The sequence below is a fragment of the Rhinichthys klamathensis genome, unplaced genomic scaffold (genome assembly GCF_029890125.1).
Source record: "Rhinichthys klamathensis goyatoka isolate OS25496 unplaced genomic scaffold, OSU_Roscu_1.1 h1tg000312l_1, whole genome shotgun sequence".
Classification (NCBI taxonomy): domain Eukaryota; kingdom Metazoa; phylum Chordata; class Actinopteri; order Cypriniformes; family Leuciscidae; genus Rhinichthys; species Rhinichthys klamathensis.
This window is the reverse complement of record NW_026606830.1, coordinates 666,848-690,144: the sequence shown is the minus strand read 5'-3', so window position 1 is coordinate 690,144 and position 23,297 is coordinate 666,848. Positions and strand designations below refer to the sequence as shown.

The following is a 23,297-nucleotide window of genomic DNA, read 5'->3' as shown; positions in this document are numbered from 1 at the left end:
AATAATATTTGTCTTTAACAAACACTGATGAGTGTCACAACATACTGTAGAAGCCACTGCATTATGGTCTTCTAAGATACAACATTGCATATTCATGTAAAGGCAGAATTTACTCATGGATCTTCTAAATCTACATGCATTTCCACTTATTTATGTATGTTTGTAATTCCCACAGTTACAAAAAGTGAGCTGGTAAGTACCGTATCAATAAAGCTACCCTGTTACATTAATGGCATACCATTTGACATCAATTGGTAAGATAAAGATCTATAATTACTTGCAGTCCGATGTAGATAAAGTGTGTCACGTCTGGAAAATCAATGGAGACACCAGAGGAGCCGTCACACCTCAATTACAAAGTGACCCTTCCACTGTTCCATGGATGTGTCACTCATTTGGGGGATTTTTCTCTGAGTTACGGATAATCCATAACAACATCAGATTGTTCAGCCAATGCAACAAAACCAATTTTCTCAATCAAATTCCGACAATATAATTTTCCCCTCCTGCAAGAGCCAAGATATTGATTTAATTTCTTTTGTTGGCCGATTTGGGAAAGCCATGTTCATCATCCCTGCTGGGATGTCACAGTGTTATATAGAGTATACACCATAAATTGAGGACAATTGCCTTTAAACATCTACTTAGAGGTCATATCCACAATTTAAATAAATGATTATCTACAACAGGGATAGGCAACGTCCATACTGGAGTGCTGCTGTCCTGCAGAGTTTAGTTCCAACCCTAATCAAACACACCTGAGCAAGCTAATCAATGTCTTCAGGATTACTAATGCCAGAGAATGTCTAATATGGGGAGAACTCCCACTCACATTAAACTTCCGGGTTCTGAACTGGTTGCAGTTCCACTCTAGGTCCATATGAGGGCGCTCACAGGCGGAGTGCAGAATGAATGGAGGTCTATGGAGCAATACCCCTAAAAATCCACTTTTCTCAGGATATAATTTTTTGTCTAGTAATTTGAATGTTGTATTCGAAAGAAGATGCAACAAAATTACACATTACTGGGTGTTAGATTTTTTAGAGTCACTTATTTGCTTTAAAAAGTCTTTTAAAATGTCAATGACGTCATACACATCGTACGACCAGAAACCTGCTTTACGGCAATCCTTCATTCACTGGTGCTTTCGCGCATAGACAGACGAGAGAAGCCGCGAAATTTAAAAATACTACTGTTATTGTGTCACGAAATGTAGTTTTAATAGTTTTTCAGTCGACAATGTAGTTGTTTAAAGCTCAAATCTGTGGTTTATTTATAAAGATAGCGCCTATTTAAAAGTTTGATCTGACGTTTTCGGAGTTGTGAGGACCAGTCTTTCACCGGGTCTCAGCGCTCTGACTGCACCCCGCCTGGAACAGCCTTTCCTCGGCTAGTGCTTGTGACGTTCGCCGCCGGCTCTGATGTCTCTCTCTAGTAGTGGTTAAACATGAGATATAATTCGTCTTGTGTATATCTAACGGGCGATCTTTGGTATCATTAATCGTATCATTTGTTCCCTGGCAAATCGTTTTGGCTGAGGGCAAAGTGAAGTTTCATAACTTTATATTTTGGCTATTTTAACGTTGTATCCTGCTGTGTCTGAATGGTTTACTTTATTTATTGTCTTGTATAACTTATTATACCTTTTAGGCTACTAATACTGTTATAATGTCTCTTACTGATCAATAAAACTGAAATTTAACAAAAATAGACAGGGTTGTGTCATTTTATTTTATATAGCCTATATTTTTATATAGCCTTTTCATTACTATTTTATTTGCTGTATACTGTTTGTTTATTTTATTGACTAAACTATTTACTATTACTCACTGTATCTTATATTTACTATTTGCACTGCATTGTAGTTGTACCATATCGTATATGCCACGATGCCATCAAGCGGTGTCTCTGGTCGTAATCAGTCCTTCACTGACCAATCAGCGTCCATTAGCAAAATGCTAGCGTGTTATGGGCAACAACAACTCAACCTGTAAGAAATCGAAAGGACATAAGCACTCGTTCATTCAACTTTCGACCTATAACCCATGTTGAACTTGCAGAACCTACATTCAAATCTGAGATTTCTCAATGACAATCGGGTAAAAGAGACAAATTTAGCCGTCTAGCCCCATTGACTCCCATTCATTTTGCACTCGGACGATCGCCCCCAGTGGAACTCTGGTGGAACTACAACCAAAATTCGGTACAATAGGACTTAATAGGGAGTGGCCAGGCTCTCCGTAGACGGGCTTTGCTAATGCTAAAGGCAGGCGAGTTTATATCAGGGTTGGAACTAAACTCCGCAGGACAGCAGCACTCCAGGATCGACGTTGCCTCTCCCTGATCTACAATGATGTTAGAGTAAAAAAGAACAACATCAGCGTGCAGTATAGTCTAATGATTAAGGTTCAAAAGACTATGGCTCTGACCTAAAACCTAGTGAGCTGACTACAAACAGACAAACAAGGCATGTTCCAAAAAGACACTTTTATCTTTTTTCCCTTTTACAAAACTTATTTTAGAGTTGTGCACTTATGATATTAATGAGATACTGTACTGTATGTTTAATGTAATTATTTTACATTCATTTTCTTTATGCATTCCCGAGAATAACTTAGTATAATAAAATAATAGTCAGTAATTTTTTTTTTTTTACAGAAATGAATAGTTTTATTTAGCTAAATTGATCAAAATTTACAGGCTTTTTAACTTTAGATTCATAAAAGAATCCTGAAAAAAATGTATCACTGGTACTATAAAAATATTAAGCAGCATAACTGTTTTCAACATTTATAATATAAGAAATGTTTCTTGAGCACTAAATCAGCATTTAGAATGATTTCTGTAGGATCATGTTGAATGAAGACTGAAAATTCAGCTTTGCCATCACATGAATAAATTACATTTTAATAGTTTAATTTAATTGTAATAATATTTCACAGTATTACTGTTTTTACTGTATTTTTAATAAAATGAATGCAGCCTTGGTGAGCATAAAATACTTACCGACTTACCGAGATTAAAAAAAAAAAATCTTACCGACACCAAACTTTTGAAGGGTATTTGGAAAAAAAAGAAAGAAATAAATCAGCAAATAGTTTTGTGTTGATAAGAGTATTGTGTTTTAAGATTAGCAATATGCTATGGGAAAACTCTATTGAAATCTACTGAGTAAAGTCTCCCCCGTTTCACGTGTTGAATGTTATTTATATGCAGCCCGGAGTTTCAGTCAGTCATTTATGAGCTTACAATTTAACGAGGATTCAGTCATAGAAGGCAGTTGCCTATAGAGACATCTAGGTAAACCTCTGAAGTATATCTCTATATTTTCAGTATAGATCAAACGAGTGGTACTAATAAAATGAGGTACACAGCTCGCTTGTTCAATATAGAGTATAGAAAATTATTCGGAGTAAATTACGTCCAGCGAACCCTCAGAAATTGTTTTGCTGGTGCATCGGCACTTTAAATGTCTGGAACACATAGCCGAGGAAGAACGCAATATGTGAGGCCACCGCTGATGTACCACTGTCAAACTAAATCAGGCATTCAGGCAACAAAACAGGCCCAGGGGAATTGTTACAAGCCACAGCTAATAAAAGCCGAGTGGCTCATGATTAAAGCTGGCCTCACTTCATCATAGAGAGAGAAGACTGTGGGAACACATAGAATTGACATTAGCCTCAATCAGACTTTCAGATGGGTCTGCGCGTGTGGCTGACCAAGGCTCTGATTTGTGAATAATAACTGTGGCCACTCACCACAATTGGCCTCGTCAGAGCCGTCAGCACAGTCCGGGTCCTCGTCGCACACCCACAGCTTTGAGATGCAATGCATGGTGGCCTTACACTGGAACTGGTCTGGAGAACAAGTGCTCTCAGCTGGAACATTAAGACAGAGAGGAAATCGCAGGATAAGCTATTGTAAGAGTGCGAGGGAGGAAAAAACATATACAACTTCTTGTACTTGTAAAGGTCATTCATATACCAGGGTTCCAGACTGCGACCATTTTTTGAGAATGTGCGAGTTCAAATTTTATGTGGTCGCATTTGTGCGAGTGGATGGTCAGTACTCAGTTAAATTCACGCATGCGCAACAGAACGCCGTTGTATCAGCAGCTGCTGCAGTCCGTATGTTCAAAATGAACGAGTGCATTATGAATCCATTTTCCAAACCGTGTTTTTGACTTATCCTGAATCACTACGGTACGCCTATAATAAGTGTTTATATTCGGACTATTTTATCTCGGGGTCGGGTCGGCTCGGCTGCGGAGTTGCCCAGTGCCTGCGTGACTCGCCCTAGACATTAACGGAGAAAAGTAGTTCCGGCTACAATGTTTTTCCGCAAGACACTTGCAGTTTATTGGTCAAAATGAGCACAAATTGACATGACAATGAATTTCATCATAAATGAAATTTAGTAATCTCACCATACATGCATTTAATTAAATACTACTATTTTTCACAGTCATCTTTTTACTTTTAACTTTTTAATAGTTTTTTTTGAGAATATTTTGATTTGATAGTTAAAAGATTAAAACATTTTGATAACATGAGGTCTTGTGTCACTGTCAGTCTTTTTACATCAGTGCAAAACTATGGTATGCAGATTAAGACCACTATTCATCAGCATGCATTGATTAATCCCATGGCATGTAGCAAAAGAAAAAGAAAAGAAGGTGCGACCAAATCATATGCGGGTGCGACCAACTGAGAAAGTTGGTAGCACCAGTGCAACCAGTGGAAAAGTTAGCCTGGAGCCCTGATACATAATGACCATGATTCAGTAGAAAGGAATAATGTAATTGACATCTTCACTTTCTTTACGTTATGACAAGGTCTTCTGCAATTACCACCCAAGAATGGAGGAAATGACAACCTAGAAATGTTAATCAAGGTTGGGAGTTGAATGACACCCAATTATATATATATATTTATTGCAGGGTTTTTAAAAAATTTTTTTTTTACTATGATTGAAAGTATGATTTTTTTTTTTGTATGACGGTCAAATAAAAATCCTTGTAAAGGCATTTTACCATGCCATCATCATAGATTTCTCCTACTTTTCAAATATCTGTCTTAGATGTTGGATCAAACGTCTTAATAATAGATTATATATATATACTATAATCTTACAAAGAGTAAAACATAACAACCATTTCAATATGGTAAAATATTTATGGCTTAGATACATTTTTACAAAAATGACCTAAGTTGGGACCCTGACCAACAATTTCTCCACTAATGGAACAACAAATTTGCTACTAGCTACTTTGATACTAGCAAAAATGAGTGTATTTGGTTATCAAGCAGGCAAAAGTGTAAGTAAAATGAGGCATGCCTGAGATGAAATATGAAACGGGTGAAAACTCAAGGTAAAAAAAGGTAGATTTTTTTTAAATCACAGAATAGGATTTGAAAATGTTATTTAAATCTTTATAACATAATAAATTACCTTAGCCAGACAAAAGCCACCTGCCGTTTTATATATAACCCCCCCCAAAAACACCTTTATTTCCACCACAGTCCTTTCTAAATAAGATGTGATGAAAATTACATTGTGGTGGAAATGTCCTTTAACTGTTCCGAAAAAAGAAAAAGAAAAATATACAAATGACAGAATTCTCTTGTAACGCATAATGTGTTCACTGTTGGACAAAATGTTTAGTCGAAAAAGCGTTAAAGAAAATGTTCTAAAAATGTATGCACATTTCCACCCCAGGTGACTCTTATCGCTGACAAGTCATGCTACCTTTCCAAGGGAAGAGCCTTTTCTCCCTGAATACCTAATAAGCACCTGGCTACCATTTTAGCTCCCAACCAGCCAACTCATGTGGCGGGATAAAAGCCACATTTGAGATTTGTCAGTCTGGATCATTAAAAGCCAAATTTGCCAGAGTTTGAACAATTCTGTCACAACACCCTTTAATTTACGAGAATGAGGCCCATTATTGTTAAATGTTTAATGGAGGGAGTACAGAGTGTCATGGCATTGCTTACGGCAGTCTGTCTCATCCTCGCCATCCCCGCAGTCGTCCTGACCATTGCAACGAAGATTTAAAGGTATACACTTCTGCTTTCGGGTACACTTGAACTGTCCTGACAGACAGATGTATGTATCTGCAAATGGGGGGAGACATTGTAGTGAGAAAAACCGTTAGATACATCATCATGCTGGGTCAATGCAACACGATCATCCATATACCGGTCATATTTGGTTGCTTCGAAATGCTTCGGGATGCAATAAGAATAAAACTGAGATGAAAGAGGAACAATATAATTTTGTATTAAAAGCACTACACGTCTTGAATCGTAAATCCATGTTGGCCCAATACATCCCGATTACGATCGTTAAATGACAAAATACCATGTACTCTTTTCTAATACTTCTAAAGTGGATATTGATCGTTTGATAGCAGCAATAGTCTGTATAATTGAACACTCAGAGACAGCTGTGCTAAAGAAGATTTGCTGCTGATGAAAATTCCAGGCAGATTTTTCTTGCTCATGCATGCCACATACTTCACAGGAACCGAATTCTACAAGGAAGACCCGGTAGCCTCACACAGAGAGGAAAAGCAATGGATCTGTCAATAAGAACATGGCATTTAAGAACAGCTTTTGTACATTATGTATTATTCTGCTCACCACAGTTGGCCTCATCTGAGTTGTCCCCGCAGTCATTCTCTCCATCGCAGATGAAGGGAGGTAAGGCACAAAGGCCAGTGCCACACTGAAAACGGCCAGGCTGGCATTTGAATTCCGCTGCAAAAATGATGATTAACAGTGAACTCCGGAGGATTCAAAGCAATTTGCGCATAGGTATGCGTTTTAAACCTGAGCTGCGTGAGGTTGCCTGAAATGGGCGGGTCAACCCACATTCCATTATTTCTCTAAAAGCACTTCTACAATATTTAATACCCCCTGCACTTTATCGAACAACAGAGGTTCCACCTATTAACAGCAGCCATCGGCAGCCTGTCATTTTCTGTTTGTACTGCTCAAGTAAATCACCAAGACACAAAGTGAATCTAAAAACAAGCTCACTGGGAAACAGAAATGAAAGAACAAAAGTTCATCCTTTCCCGCAACTTAAAGGTCAGTCTAGCGTGAAGCTGTGAACTAGTTCATCTTCATACAGTGTATAACAGCACTGGCATTTGGTGCAATCAGAGGCCATTATAACTGGTGGCGAAGCCAGTTTTAGAAATGACAGAATTTCTTCTCTTGTTTTGGAAAATAACCACTGCATTTTGTTTTGTGATACTGTCGTCAACTGTGTAAAAACAAAGACTTTAGTACTTGCAATGTAACGGAAGTAGCAATAATCATACATCTGAGTGAAACGGATTATCGAAAAGAAAAAGTAGGACAGGGACTTGGTTCTATTGATTGGACGGACGCAGATCTGAATGTGAGAAAAGGGCGGGGTTTATGCAAACAAAATGATTAAAGAAGTCCGGCATGCATCACCATTGAGAAGTCTGTTGTTTCACCGAAAGATTGAGGTATGACATTCTGACTAAAAATCTGAATAAAAAGGTAAAAGAGTAAATAAATAAATGAAAAAGCATATACATGGATCAGTCGTTCACTACAAGATCAATTGCATGCATTTAGAAAAAAGATAAGGTGTGTATTACTATGTCATGCTGAATTTAAGATTAAGCTGAAGTCTCTGCCAAGCAGTTGTTTTGAACGAACATGCAAGCAATAAACTGTAATCCAACATGGCTTGTGCTCATCTTCCAGTTTTTGCCTTTCAGCAAATCACAAGATCACATAATGTAATTAATATTCATGACCCAAGTTAAGAGTGCTGAGCAGCTTACAGGAACCGTGAAAAACAAGAAAAACAAAGTTGTCTGACCAAAACCTGCATTTTTATAATCATAGTTGTCACAAGTAGGCCTCCCTATTAATCTGTATGACAAAAACACAATAATGGTGACGTTTCTGGAAAGATGAGTTTTTAGGCTGGTCTCATATGAGTGTAACTGTGGCAACTAGGCATATAAAACAGAATCATACTTGTAAAGAGAGGCTGATGAGGTTTATAATGTGGCCCACACGCTTTTTGGATTGTTCTTAAACACCACATGAATATTACAGACTGTTCAAAACAAAAATAACAGTGCAGACACTGTAGGCTGGGTAACATTGGAAGCTGAGCACTCACGACAATCCGCAGGCTCATCAGACCCATCACCGCAGTCGTCTACTGTATCGCATTTCCACCAGAAGGGGATGCACTCATCCGTTCCACAGCGGAACTGCAAAAAAAAGTCCAACACAGCGAAAAAGGTCAATTGGTTATGGGTTACACAAACTGGAACAATCCTTGCAGTTCCGACTAATGACATAGAATCATCATTTTTGCTTACAGACCTGGCTGGCTGTGCAGTTGGACAGGCATGTCTTATTATCGGCGGCCAAGTAGAAGTTAGTTGGGCAGGCACACTTGTGACCTCCACCAGGAGAGAGTAAACACAAGTGACTACAACCTCCATTGGCCACTTGACATTGGTGTTTTGGGACTGTAAAAAGGGGATATAAATGCATTGTTTCTAAATAGTTCATTTTAAAGGAATAGTTACGCAGCTCTTGCCATATTGTACAAAAGTAATCCATAATATAATATAATATAATATAATATAATATAATATAATATAATATAATATAATATAATATAATACAATATAATACAATATAATATAATATAATATAATATAATATAATATAATATAATATAATATAATGTTACGTTTTGGAACATTCCAAGTCTTCCAGAACAACATTTAAAATAGGATTTAAATGTTTGTAAATGGCAAGAGCTGTGTAAGAGTGAAAAAATAATAATGAAAGCATTTTCATTTCTGGCCAAACCAAGCATAAAATTAAAATACTATTTATTTGAAACCGTGTCTACCTTCAGGCTGGCGCAGTGGGTGGTAGACAATGACAGACTTAATGGCTTGCCATGAATTTAGGAGCTCGACAGCATTAGCACCGGTGGTCTTATGAGCTCGGCGGAGAGATTTGGACTTCCCGTCGGTCCAATAAATGAAGTCCTCGAACAGTGTGAGCCCCATCACACCCTGGATGTGGTCATGAGGTACTGAGGTAGAGAGCATCATACCATGCACCATCATTAAAGATGAATTACTGCATAAGTGATTTAATCAAAATCATTATCCAACAACTCTCAAATTCTCTGTTCTCAAGTGAAATACACATTTTAACTTTTGCGAATGGACAATAACATATCTTTGATTTCTTTTTGCATATGCTATGCATATATACACAGGAGATTGTGGTCTTGCAATATTATACTGTTAAAAGGCTTTATTGAAGTTTCTTTTATCCAATTGACTTTATGCACAGCTGCTCTACTTCCTGAACTTAAGCCAGCTCCTTTATTTCCTGTCTTACATTATTGGACACACTGATTAATTCAGGTGTGCCTGACCTCAGTAGTCATAGCAACAATAATCAGACACACCTGGATTAATCAGTGTGTCCAATAATGTAAGACAGGAAATAAAGGAGCTGGCTTAAGTTCAGGAAGTAGTGCAGCTGTGCATAAAGTCAATTCTGCCTTGTTATGGTAGCAATCAAATACATGGAAAATGAACAAATTTAAGACTAATTTTGTACCCCGGTGCCTCTGAGAACCGTCCATGTTGGCAAAAAGGATGTGATCATCATCAGCCCAGTAGATTCTCTTGTTTGTGTAGTCAATGGTTAGAGCTGAGGGGCTGTAGATCTCTTTGTTCACAATAACGCTTTGGCCTTGGCCGTCCATGCCAACTCGACCGACGTGAGGGTTTTCACAGCAGTCAATCCAGAACACATACCTGAGGGACAGAGAGTGACCCTCATCCATGAACTTCATATAACATGAGACACAATCTCATCACAGTTGTTTTAAACAGAGAATAGCTATTCCCATTGTTCAGGGGGACTATGCATTCATTCTTTTTCTCGTGACAAAATGAAGTCTCCCTGGGCTGATGGTGAAAAGTAGAAAGGATATTGTGCAAATTTGAAAAGGAAGCATTTGTACCCGGTTTGAGCGTCCAGAGCCAGGTCCGTGGGGTTCTTCAGGCCAGAGCTCACTAAGACGGTGGGGTATAAACCGTTGGATTTGGACACTTCCAGCGTCTTTCTCTCCACGTCACACCAGTACAAGTTCTTTCCAATCCAGTCGACAGCCAGTGCGCTTGGCACAGCTGTTCGGTGAACAATCTAATAAAGCAAACAAGTATTATTCCGATCAGTCACTATAATCTGATCACATAATATCTCTGTAATGAGCAAGTAGGATTATGGGAATGTTGGTGTTAAGTAAATAAGTAAAAAAGTCTTGATTTTGAGTAGTCAAGGACTCATTGCTCTTTTTCATGCAATTACAATGAAGAGGGAATTTCATGATTTCAAGCTTCAAAACAGGATGCAAATCACCATAACATTGAATTAAAAGTAGTCCATTCGATGCACTATATTTTAAGTCCTCTGAAGTCAGCTTTGTGTAAGTAACAGAAATGTATCTAGAGTTGAACTCAAGAACCAGATCAATCTGATTCATGAATGAATTATGACCAAACTAGATAGTGATTCGCTGAAAAGATGCAAATCAGAAGAATTTGTTCCAGATGGATGACTTTTATGATGACTTTTGTGACATTTATGGGATGTTTCATATCTTAAATCAGAATGATCTGGTTCCCAAAAGCCTCAGTCTTCATTCATTGTAATTGCATAGAAATGAGTGACCAGAACATTCTTCAAAATCCTCCTATTGTGTTCCACAGAAGAAAGCAAGACATTTGGGTTTAGAATGAGGGTGAATAAATAATTACAGAATATTAATTTCTGAATAAACTATTCCTTTTAATAAGTTATTCTACCCGTTTAATGCTAATATTCCATTGCATACTTGTGAAACAAACTTTACTGTCAAAAATGGCGACTCTTGCAATCTGTCACTGCAAGACATGACATGCTTTGAGATCTTCTCTCTCATCGTCATCTGACAGGGCATATGTTGCCATGCCAATTGACAATTGGAATTACTCCCTTCAGGAGTAATTCCAGCAAAGCTGAGCTTGAAAAATTCTCTGAAATGTCAGTGATTGAGGAACATTTCCCCAATCAGGAAAGTGCCTCCAGATGAGAGGATGAGGGGAAACATTAATATTCCGAGTGGGAAAGAAAGAGCTTCTGGTATTCTACTGATCTGGTCCAGCACTGATTTGAAAGATCGTCTTGTGTGGAAACGAAAGGCAAACTCATTTAAAATGTCAACATTTGAATATATAAACATTGAATGCACAGAATGCCATGATGAAAGATTCTCAGAATAGCTGCAATATATAAGTATTTGTACCCCTTTTTTCACATTTTGCTATGTTGCAGCTTTGTTAAACTACTTTAAATTACTTTTTTCTCCCACATAAATCTACACTCCACCATAATGACGAGGCAAAAATGTATTTGTGACAACTGTAATAACAATTACAAAATAATAAAATAATGCATCCATGCTAGATATAGATTTGTGTCGCTAAAGACCCAAATATATAAATAACTAGTGAAACATTCATGCATTTAAGAGATATATATGTAGGGGTGATTTCAGGTTGATTGGGACATTTTTTCCAAGTCATCTCAATGGTAAAAAGTGTCCCTATCACCCTGAAATCACCCGATGTGTGTGTGTGTGTGTATATATGCGTGTATATATGCATGATAGCTAAAATCACCTTTTAGATATTATTGAAGGGTTTTAGTTATGGCATGTGTCCTAATTGGTGAATACAAACTTAGATATAGTATTCACATTCACAGAGCCAAAACGGATCACTTAAATAATTGAAAGTTGATTGTACTGGTTCAGCATGCTTACTAATAAGGCCATATAAAATAGCATGTCAACTTTGGCCCATTACATATTAATAGACAAATTCCCTTATTGAATCACACCAAAGGCACTGCCTGAGGCATCATGCCAAACATGCTCAAGTGCAAGAGTTATTCATCATTTACAGAAATCAAACCCATGGTGCATTGTTCCCAGATTCCAATTTCTTTTTGCTAGCGGGTGTCTTATAACTTTCTCTTCGCTTCCATTTATCAATTGTGCAAAATACTGCATCCAAAGTCTGAAAAAAGCTGATTATGTGGTAATAAATATGCATAAATAGATATCGAAAAAATAAATATCTTTGTTGTAGGCCGGTTCTTTTCTATGATGTAATACACAATTTGTCCTTAGAAGAAGTAAGATGATAAATAATAAGCAGAATAATGTATAGTCAGCTAGTCATTATTGCAAAATAAACCCATTTAGGTTGATAAAAGTGGCTTCTAATGTCCAAGAGACTGCATATTATCTCTTACTTACTGCACAGGTCATGCTTCAAACTGAAGGAACAGGCAATGATTTAATTATGGATAATGTATGGGGAGCTTCTCGTAGTGCTAAAAACATACAAAGTCAAAAATAAAAAGGCAGTGCAAGCAAAAACTACACAGAAATAGCCATGAGGAACCACATAAAGGCAGGATGCATGTAAAAGTGTATACATAAATGTATATTTTGCAAATCATAATTTAAATTATTAAATAGTAGGGATGGCCCGATACCGATACTGGCATCGGGGATCGGGCCGATACTGTCCTAATATACTCGTACTCGTACTCATAAAAATTCACCGATGCCACGCACCGATACCACGTACATTTTGCAAAACGAAACTGGCCGCCGCGAGTGCTTTGTCGAGGTGAACTGAGGCATAAAGTATAATGTCGGCGGTTTGGGCTCATTTCAAGATAAGGGATGATGACAACAGCAAGGCAGACTGAGTTATGTTCAGCTAAGGTGTCGAGAGGAGGGAAAGAAAGTACATCGTTTAACACCAGCAATCTAGTTAAACATCTGAAGACGCATCATAGATCTGATGGCCGAGCGCGCGCGCGGGCGGTAATGCACTCACTCTGTGTGTGCGGGTTACGGGAGAATAAAACGATTCGCGGGACTCCCGCAAACTAGAAATATCTATGAATAAAACATAAAAACTAAAAGATTTTTATTCATCTCTTGCAGAAAAGCAACAAGAACAACTACAACAAAATAGAAACGATTTACAGGACAGAGTTTCTATTCATAACATGGTTACAGCGTTGAGCGATGTAGCCAATCACAGACATATGTGTTGATTTCTTGAACGCAATGGCCAATCAGAAGCATTTAAGATAGACTCCCCTCACCGCTCAAAACGGACTTTTTTGTTCAGTGCTGAATTCTGTATGCTGGCAAATTCTCTAATTATAACAAACAAAGTGTGGATATTATGAAAGATTGATTGTGCAGTCAGCTTCATTGATAATAACAGAGATGTGTGAGATCGCGATGAACTGTCAGCTTTTAGGATTTATTAAGGGAGCGCACTTGCGCAAATTCAGTCATGCCAGACCATGCACGCAGTAGCCTGCTTGCTTTTATGTTAAATTAACAGTGGTTTGTGTGTTAATACATTTATTATTTTACTAATTTTTATTTATTTTTAGACTTGTTAAAACAAGCAGAGAAGAAAATAAAAACAGTCTTCTAACCTGTGTTCTAAAATAGTCCTCTTCTCTTCTGGGAGCCTATTACTTTTGCGGTAGAAATATCGGTATCGGTACTCGGTATCGGCAAGTACACAAATGTAAATACTCGTACTCGTATCGGTTTGAAAAAAAATGGTATCGGGCCATCCCTATTAAATAGCATGAGTACTCAAATGCAGCAGCAACATAGGAGGAATTCTCAAGGTAGAATGGCACAAAGCCGTTAACGGTTACGGTAAGCGATGTGAGATGAGATATGACTAAGTTTAAATGAGTGTGTAGTGTGAAGGAATCATATGTACGTGTCAGAAGTAACAATGTTAATAAACAGTCTTATGGCATTGGAGTAGAAGCTGTTTTTTAATCTTGATGTGCTGATGAACCTGATTCGCTTTCTGGAAGTTAGAAAGGTGAAAAATGATTGTGTGGGGGGACTAGAGTCCATCATAATGTTTCCAATTCCCCTATGACATTGTTAAGAATAGACACTTTTATATTAAGTCAAAGTCCGTTTATTGTCATGAGTCTCCAATATAGTGAGAGAAAAAAAATAATACAGCGTCTCCATGTCACTAAATAATGTATTAATAAAATTATCAATTAAATTGTTCTTCCGCAAAAGAGCCGCATCATTATAACCCCAGCGAATGATGGGTAAAGGTCTCCTAACCAATCTAAACATATTGTACCAGCATGCATTGTCTCTATTTCCCAAATTCTGAAGATTACACCAACAAATGCTAATGAATTTCCAATGGCTTTAGCTTGTGCTGAGGAGGGGTGATAAATCAGGAGGGGGCAACACTGTGTAATGAAGCCAAATGAGGCTCTTGGCCCCTGCAATGAAGCTAATGAGATGGGGCAAAGTGTTGCTCAGCAGGTACACGGCAGAGATGTGCATCTAAGCGCTAACCATGTGACCTTAATGAGTCCCTCAAATAATGCTAAAAAGAGCATTTATATTGATGGCTGTATGACTACAGATGTCTAATACTCAGATGTTGACTTTAGACCTTTTCATCGCATCCCTGTTGCTAACATGCCGTATAACAGTTAGTCCAGACCTATTAGCGTTATTTTCAGTCCTTGGTGACCCACCATAATTAAATAAGAAATCAGACGTACCTTGAGGTCACTGCCGTTCAGGCGAATTCTGTTTATCCTTCGGCCGCTGGGTCTGCTGGAGTCAATCCAGTAAATGAACTCCTTCTTGTAGTCAAAATCTAAGCTGATAATGTTGTTAAGGCCCTACAGGAGTCAGAAAGAAACACAGCATAGAGGTAATAGACGTGAATTAAGTAACAACACGAGATGGACTGCACAACAAATGGGACTGTTAGCGCAGTCAGCATGATGCATTAGCTGGGTAAAAGCCACAGTCAGTACGCATGGATCAACTATGCAGAACAAAAAAGAATGAGATGTTCGGCATTTGTTCTGCTTTTCAATTAGCTTGAGGGCTTAATTAGCTACTTCCGCGTACGCTTATCTCGACAGGATCTGGCAAGGATGTACTACAGACACGAAACATACAGAGACTACAATTCTTTTGATGTCTCTTCATCGTATTGATTTTGGAAGAGGACGCAGTGTGCGGTGGATGCACGTGGATGCTGGCTTCAGAATCCAGGGAAGCAGTTCAGAGAGCCTTCAGAGGGAATCCTGACGGTACATTCGTTACTGTCATGTTCACGTCAGGCTGCTGTCACTCAGTCTATCGCTCACTAGCCCCCCTTCTTTTGCCCACTTCATCCCAGCTGTTAAGACGGACATGATGACAGATGAAGAAAAGCTTTGATATCCCCATCAGATCATCAGCACTGTGAGACCCACAAAGACCTTTTGCCTTATCTTGTGGCCAGAACCTCCAGTTAACTTGGGGCCACAACTTTCATGTGACATCAGTGAAAACACAAATAAGAGATCCATACAGGTCAAATAGGTCTGGTATATTTATAGCAAGGCCGTACAGGTATAGAGAAAGCATTATCTATAATTATTACTGTATATATCGCCAAAATTGTTAGTTTCTAACGTTAGTTTCAAAATTGTTAGTTTGAATTCTAAAATTAAAAAATTGGCCAAATTAAACTATTTTTTCAGTCGCTTATGCAGCACTCACCAAGGCGGCATTTATCTGACCGAAAATACAGTGAAAATAACTGTATATTATTTTTTTAAGTGTAATTTTTCCCATCAATTTTCAGCATCATTACTCCAGTCTTCATTTTCACATGATCCTTTAGAAATCATTCTAATGTGCTGATTTGGTTATAAAGAAACAGTCATTATGTTCAGTCTTGAAAACAGTTGTGCTAATTCTTTGATGAAGAGAAAACACAAAAGAACAGCATTTATTTGAAATAGAAATATATCGTAACTACGTAAAAGTCTTTGTCACTTTTGATCAATTTAATATCCTTGCTGGATAAAAGTGTTAATTTCTTAGAAAAATAATACTAAAAGAGCTGTATAAGAGGAAAATATGTTAAACTGAAATAAAATGTGTCAGTTAACTAGTCCAGGGGTTCTCAAACATTTTGGAGCCAGGGACCCCTTACAGGGGAAAAACATTTCCAAGGACCCCCTCATATTTATAACAGTGACTGAGCCTAAAGTTAATGTGGGAGTGGTTAATGAAATATTTTGACACAAATAGTCTCCACCCAGGGTCATATGCAGGAATTTCTAAATAGCCTACTGAGGTCCCAAAAGTGAACTTGCTAGGGGGGTTCGGGGGCATGCCCCCCGAGGAATTTTAGATTTTCTTGATCTACACGTGCATTTTAAGGTGTTTTTAAGGCCAAAAATTGTACTTTTTTCTTGATATACCCAGAAAGAATGGAAGTGCAATGTGACAACATGTCCCATAGGTGGGGCACATTGTAACATGACCATATGACAGATTAAAATGTTATCTGATCTAATCAAACAAATATACAAGACAAACAAAAATATTTTCTCAATAAAATACAATTATTAACTTTTTCATATAAAATAATGGCATTTTAAAACAATTAAAAATAAACTAATTTTTGAGTTTGACAACGAACACACAGCTATACAACATAGTTCAAAACATATTCATTGTAACGCAGTGTGACAACATGACCCACTTGCACAACTGGGATTTACGTTGTGCCCCGCTATCCCCTATATTTCCTTTCCCGGTTGATACTTTGCAAACTGATTGTTTCTGTCGTTTGTTTAAAACTTCTATCTAAAACAGCTGTTTAGTTTAGCGATTTACATCTCATCTCGCACTTTATGACCGAATAACTGAAGCGTCATGCGGAAATTCGCGCTCGGCTTGCAGCTTCTGTGAACATAAACCCGCCTACTTTGATTTAATCTCCGACTCAAACATTGACATTGACGAGCGCTGTTAGTCTGCTGAAACCGCTCAGATGAGAAGGTCAGTTATCATCGCAATGTTTAATATCCTTGCAGCACCAAATTAGAGTTAATATTAGGCAATTATTTCACAACTTTCATTATAGGCTACACATAGAAAAATTACAGAGGCCCGGACCTCAGGGACCTCAATTGTGGGTATACGACCCTGTCCCTATGCACAAATTTATAATTTACTGTATTCTCCAGAAAATAAGTTGGACCTGAGTGTGTAATACTTTGTTGCGTTCTTGAGGCGTAGTAGGCCTACTTCCCCTCACTCCACAGCAAATCCTTAAATTAATGGTATTCAGAACAAAACAAGAATGAAAAATAATACTATTAATAGATAATAATACAAATAATAATAGTATACAGACAACATTTATTTAAAACATCAAGTCTAAACGAATTAAGTTGAATCGAAACTGAAACTGCAGACGTTGGGCTCGTGCATCTCTCATTCGGTCCAAAGTTTCCAGATTTGCGATGTAGCCTAACATTTGGAAGCTTAACTATTTATGTAAAGAAAGCTTCATGCTTCAGTCCCAATATAGGCCTACACGTATCAGCATCTTCACATTTGGAGAAATGAGATTGGAACAACAGCAAGTCGACAGTATATGATTGACCGTCTCTGCCTTCATAGTGTACAACAGACAAATTAAATTAAGCAGAACTTTTTATAAGTTCGGTGAGTATTTTATTTTGATAATGAACAGGTTTTGATGTCAAATTAGCAGTGCTAGAACTGACATATTGTGCGCGCACATGAGACGCCGGCGCGAACACTTGGATTTTTCCTCAGCAGTGGTGTGGTCATACAGATAAGAGTACATCATTCAAAACGGCAAAGTGTCTATTTTTTATTTGTGTATACATTAAAAATGACTACAAAATGTCATGCCTTTTAAAAATAAAGAACACAACAGGATGCGCGTTCTGCCGTCTCTGTCTCCTTTCTGGCGCACGTGCCCAAAAATCGACCAAAATACAGCGAATACTTGACGCACAGACATAAGAAATATAGATAGAATATCTATCTATATAAACCTTTAAGAGCCTACTTTTTTATTATTTGACATTAAATGCATTATATAAGTCACTTTGGAATAAATAGCAAGTTTTCAGATGCTAAAGAAAAGATGACTTATAGTCGGGAAAAACGGTAGGCTGTTATAAATTATTTCGCGGACCCCCTGGCTATAGTTCACGGACCACCAGGGGTCCGCGGACCCCACTTTGAGAACCACTGATACTAGTCCATATAAAAAGTGATATGTAGATTATTTTAGTATCGCAATTAATATTGATAATTTATAAATAAATATTGCAATATTGTTGCCAGTGTTCGTCTTGTTGCCAGGCCGGGTGCTTTCTATGATGTAGAAGGATGATAAATAATAAGCAGAACAATGTACAGTCAAGCGAGTCATTATTGCAAAATGAACCCATTCAGGGTGATAAAAGTGGGCTTCTAAAGACCATCTCTCACTTAATACACAGGTCATGCTTCAAACTGAAGTATTCTTTAATTATGGATACTGTACGGCAGATCGATAAATAGCTAACTAGCATTCGACAGAGCAAACGAGATCATGCACTATGCTAGTATGAGGTCAACCAAGACCTCTGTTGTTGGGAAGAGGCCACAGGGTCCACTCATTTTTAAGAGCAACAGCTGTCCTCCCTTCACTCTTATTAAACAAAATGGAATAAATGGAACTGAATGATTGCTGATGAGACTACTCCATAAAGGGAAGAGTTTTCTGAGAGCCCTATAGACATTCCCCTGGATGACAGCCTCAATTGGTATGAATAATGTAACGAGCGCAGAATTGAGGAAACTCACATTTCACTAAGAATCATAATTTCGATAGTAATGACTAAAGGCCTCTAATGACACCCGCTGTGGATAATAGCACAGGGAAACACCACTTGCTACACCAGGCCAATCAGAAGTTACATATAAAGTCAAAATGACATGTCATAGAGCATTCATAATGTGTGCTGTATATGCAAAAGAAAAAAACAAAACTTTTCATCTCTTCAAACAATTGATGTAGAACCTCAAAGTAAAGGCTAGGATATTTAATGGATTTTTAATGGATCCATTTTAATGGAATTTTAATGGATTTAGTTTGTTTGACAATTTCCAGATTTTTTTAATGAATTGTTCAATAGCCAATGAACAGGCTGATGATCAATATAATGCAAATATACTGTATAAAAAATACTATTTAGTGACAGCAAAATACATTGAGAAAACTGCTCAAAGAAAAATAGCACTTATTTTGAATTATTACAGAATTATGTTTTCTTTTTGATTATTTGTAACAGGTATTGTAACTTTTTTCTTTTTCTCATTTTGGACTCTGCATTGGCTGCGCAATTGGAAATGTTAAAATTTGCTGATAATTCTGCGTGTGTTGTAAGCCCAAGGAAGGTCGATTGACTAAATCAAATTTTGTAATGATGATAATATAGATATATAGAATATAGAAACAATATAGAAATATACAGGACTATATATAGTTATATAATATGTAATCAAAACTAATTACAAATTTTGAGAACAGAAATTGTTTATTAATCATTGACCTGTCAACATTTTTATACTATGTAATATTACAATCTCAAAATGGCAAAATATCAATCAGTTGGCCTGGCTGATTTAAAAACTGATATTAAATGTAAAAGGTAAAAGTACTTCTCACTTTCAAGACCAGCAATGGAGTGTTTTTAATTATTTCATGTGATGTTCCACCAAGCCAAGGGACTAGTTAATGACTTCAATTAGTGTTTTCAAATGGCATAGGAGACAATAGACACTGTGTTGTTATCACAGCTGTGTCACCACAGCTTAATTGGTCCTCCATTAGGCTTTTACAAACACAGCAGTTCTATCTTATGATCTGGTCTCTAAAGTCCAGTAACAATTTCATGTAGCATACAGCAGTCTCGGTTGGGCAAATTACATGGGCAACCTTTCAATAAGGTGTGATACGATGTGATATGAAACTAAACAATACATGGGAGTTATGCAATTAGAAAAACAGTTGACGTAGAGCTTTACCTGTTTCAGGAGAGTGTAATTGGATCCATCAACACTTAATTTTCTGATTTCATGAAGATCAGCAAGTATAAGAAAAGGTTCTTCAGCTGTGAGAAATATAAAGGTGAGTTGATACAATGGAGCCTGACAATTGTCAAGTTAACAAAGCCTGAAACCATCAAGTTCTGTTGAAACACATTCTGGGGGGAAATCACTAAATGATACTTGTACCTGAAAGAGACTTGCAGCTGTTGGGGTCTTTTCTGGAAGCTTCATAGCCATCTACACACAAACACTTAAAGGAACCGTAAGTGTTGGAGCAGTTCTGACTGCAGGGTAGGGTGGTGGAGCATTCGTCAACGTCAACACATGTTCTCCCATCATTCTTTAGGTGAAATCCTGGCCAGCACTTACACTACACACATTGGTGAAAAAAAAAGACAATTGAGGTGTTTTGCTTCTGAAATTGCCATTGATACAAAAGACACCTCTCTGCTGAGACCACTTGGAAAAATTCCATTACCATTTAACCATTTTACAAACTCCTCATTTGAGGTCATTTGCATGTCGTTCCAAATAATTTAGTTTAAAAGTTGTACTAGAAAAAGAAAACAAAAACACTGCTGCCATTTTACTGATAATGATGATGATTCACAAATGAATTTTCCAAATCATTGTAGCTGGATTTAATGACTGATGCTTTTTTACTCAGTCTGTAACCTCAATGGTTTCCCTATGATCCCTTCGTTTCTACCACAGTGAATGAGGTCAGACTCTTTACCTACAGGTTTTGACTCAACTACAGTACCTACAGTATCAGTGATGTGTTTATTGATTTTGAGGGTGACTGGTTGGAAATCTGCCAGGGAATGACACTGCCTCCAAACACCTTTGATGATCACAGGACACTCTTGACACCTAGTTTGCCCATCAGTAACACAGCAGAAGTGTCTGTATCTAGAGAGAATTAGCTCATAAATCGTCCTCCTTCAGGCATGCCTCTAGACAACTCCCAAAGGAACAAGTCTTTGTTTAAACTTGATCTGAGTATGCCAATTAAGTACCAATGAAACAAAACTGGGACAAATCGTTCCTATAGTTTTTTTTCTTTGTTCTTTGAATGTTTGCCCAAGTAATTCAGTGAAAAGCTGTTGCAGAAACAAAAACACAGCAGCTTCTGCAAATCAATTCATCACAGTTACATATTTGCAAAACTTGCAAAGCCACATAAAATAAGCCAAGATTGAAAAGAACTGCCATATCTTTAAAACAGAAAAAAAGGAAGTATAGAAACTTGCTATTATTTGCAACATGGCAACTCTGTCTCACAATGAAAAATAGTCAAAGATTTTACATATCTTTTTGTCCTTTTCATATAACATATCTGTGCACAAGAAATATAGATGTGTATTTCTTCAGAACACTTAATACTGTATATAATTTATAAACATAAACAAATAATACACACATGTATTTCTTCAGAACACATAATACTATACAAATATAATTGTTTTACTTATGCATAAACATACTTTTAATAGAAGAAACATGTACAAACAAAGAAATAATAAATAAATAAATAAATAATTTATTTGTGTATTTTTAGTTATAAATGCTGTTATATTTGGGAAGACATTAACTTGTGAATGTGTCTTAATTGATTAGGGAGGCAAGCTTTGCTTGAATATTTTTTTGAAAGTTCTGTGAAAAGTTCTGGGGAAAAAAAGTCAAAAGCCTTGAAGTACACATGAAGCTTAAATATGTGACCCGTTCTGGCAAAATTAGTGCATGAACTCAAGCACAGGCTAATAACGAGCTACAGGCAAAACAAGTGAAATATGTCCATTTTGGTCGAATTTGAGGTTTTCACAAAAATTAGTTCATTAAGCTCTCATGTAGCAATCGAAATGCTCCAAATAGCTATTAAACATCTTTATTTGTACTTATTCTGAAAGGAGTACCTTTCCTTAGTAAGAGTAAGAGTGCTCAGTCACTGGCTAACGCTTTAAATGCACTGCGGTCAGTGATCTTGTCAGAGCAATTGATATGGATCCTTTTGCTCAACTTATTAATGACTGCTTCAGTGATAATGTAGCCTGACTACGTCAGACTTCCTACTTCCGCTAATTTCATTTCGCTCCTGTACTCAGTCTGAGATAGCAGCCTATCTTTCTGTTTTCCACCGGCCTGAAAACAGCCTGGCCAATCAACGAACAGAGGGCGGGCTGAAAGCCGTGACGTAGTCGGTAAGCGCCGTGTTTAAGATTAGGTCAGGGAAATCGAAAACGACCGCTGATATGGAGACGCGGATGCAATTCGCTCTGTTGTGGAGAATATTCCCGGCATTAGCAAACTGAAGCCCGAACACGAAGAGTGTGTATTAAACATTTTGAATGGAGGTGATGTTGTGGCCCTACTCCCTTTGGGAAAAGTTTAATTTATCAACTATTACCGATCGTCAGCGAGAAACTGGGGAGCCTTTTGACAGGTCAGTGTCTCTTTTCTTTTCCAGGTCTTAAATACCGTAAAACTTCAAATAATAGCCCGGGCTTTTATTTGCCCAAATCGTCGAACTGCACCGGCTTGTACTTGAGATAGGCGTCTAACTTATATGAGACAGGCCTTTATAGTTGAGATGTTGTTCATTGAGATGTTGTTCCTAGAGTCTATAATCTCTAAAAAATCTCCAAATGCTCCACGTGAAACCGCGGTCTTCCGACCTCTTACTATCTTGTCGATTGATTTTTATGAATATGCGCGAGGGAGAGAGAGCAAGACAGCGCTCGTGTTGTTTGTAGACGTGGGAGTGCGCGCGCGCGGCCGGGGCTCTCTCTCTCTCTGCTCGTTTGTGCCCTGTCAAGCGCAGCAGTCATTCTATCCACCTTATTCTTCGCCCGTTCTATTTCCCATGATTCATAGCGGGTTCAACTGACTAAACGGTTTTCTACTTCCGGTTGAAGTGTTTGTTTACATAGAATGCTAGCACTCGCGTAAAGGCTGCGGTGATAGATTGTAGTTATTAAAGTATAAGATAATTATTCTGTCAAGATGGGAAGTAGTCGGTGGCTACACACCGCTGATGAAATCACAAAAGATCGTGAAGGCGACCGTATCAGAGTGCTACATCCCTCAAAATTGACAGGTTGGGTGGATGACATGAAGCTTTGGCCAGGAGTTAGCCATATTGACATTATTAATTATTTATTTTTTTCGGAGGGTGTAGATCATGAGGAGAT

At 37.6% G+C, this 23,297-nt stretch overlaps 1 protein-coding gene across 5 annotated transcripts in view; it reads right to left on the bottom strand.

The window, feature by feature from the left end:
- Nucleotides 1-23,297, bottom strand: part of lrp1bb (low density lipoprotein receptor-related protein 1Bb) — a 339,454-nt gene that overhangs the window by 30,603 nt on the left and 285,554 nt on the right. For all 5 annotated transcript variants that reach the window (XM_056271238.1, XM_056271233.1, XM_056271236.1 and 2 more), the window contains 11 exons: nt 20,293-20,476; nt 20,083-20,168; nt 14,739-14,861; nt 10,066-10,247; nt 9,657-9,856; nt 8,929-9,117; nt 8,388-8,536; nt 8,179-8,272; nt 6,648-6,764; nt 6,000-6,119; nt 3,762-3,881 (listed from right to left, as the gene is read on the bottom strand). In XM_056271238.1, the coding sequence (XP_056127213.1) occupies nt 3,762-3,881; nt 6,000-6,119; nt 6,648-6,764; nt 8,179-8,272; nt 8,388-8,536; nt 8,929-9,117; nt 9,657-9,856; nt 10,066-10,247; nt 14,739-14,861; nt 20,083-20,168; nt 20,293-20,476 (1,564 nt within the window). The remainder of the gene's footprint in view (nt 1-3,761; nt 3,882-5,999; nt 6,120-6,647; nt 6,765-8,178; nt 8,273-8,387; nt 8,537-8,928; nt 9,118-9,656; nt 9,857-10,065; nt 10,248-14,738; nt 14,862-20,082; nt 20,169-20,292; nt 20,477-23,297) is intronic.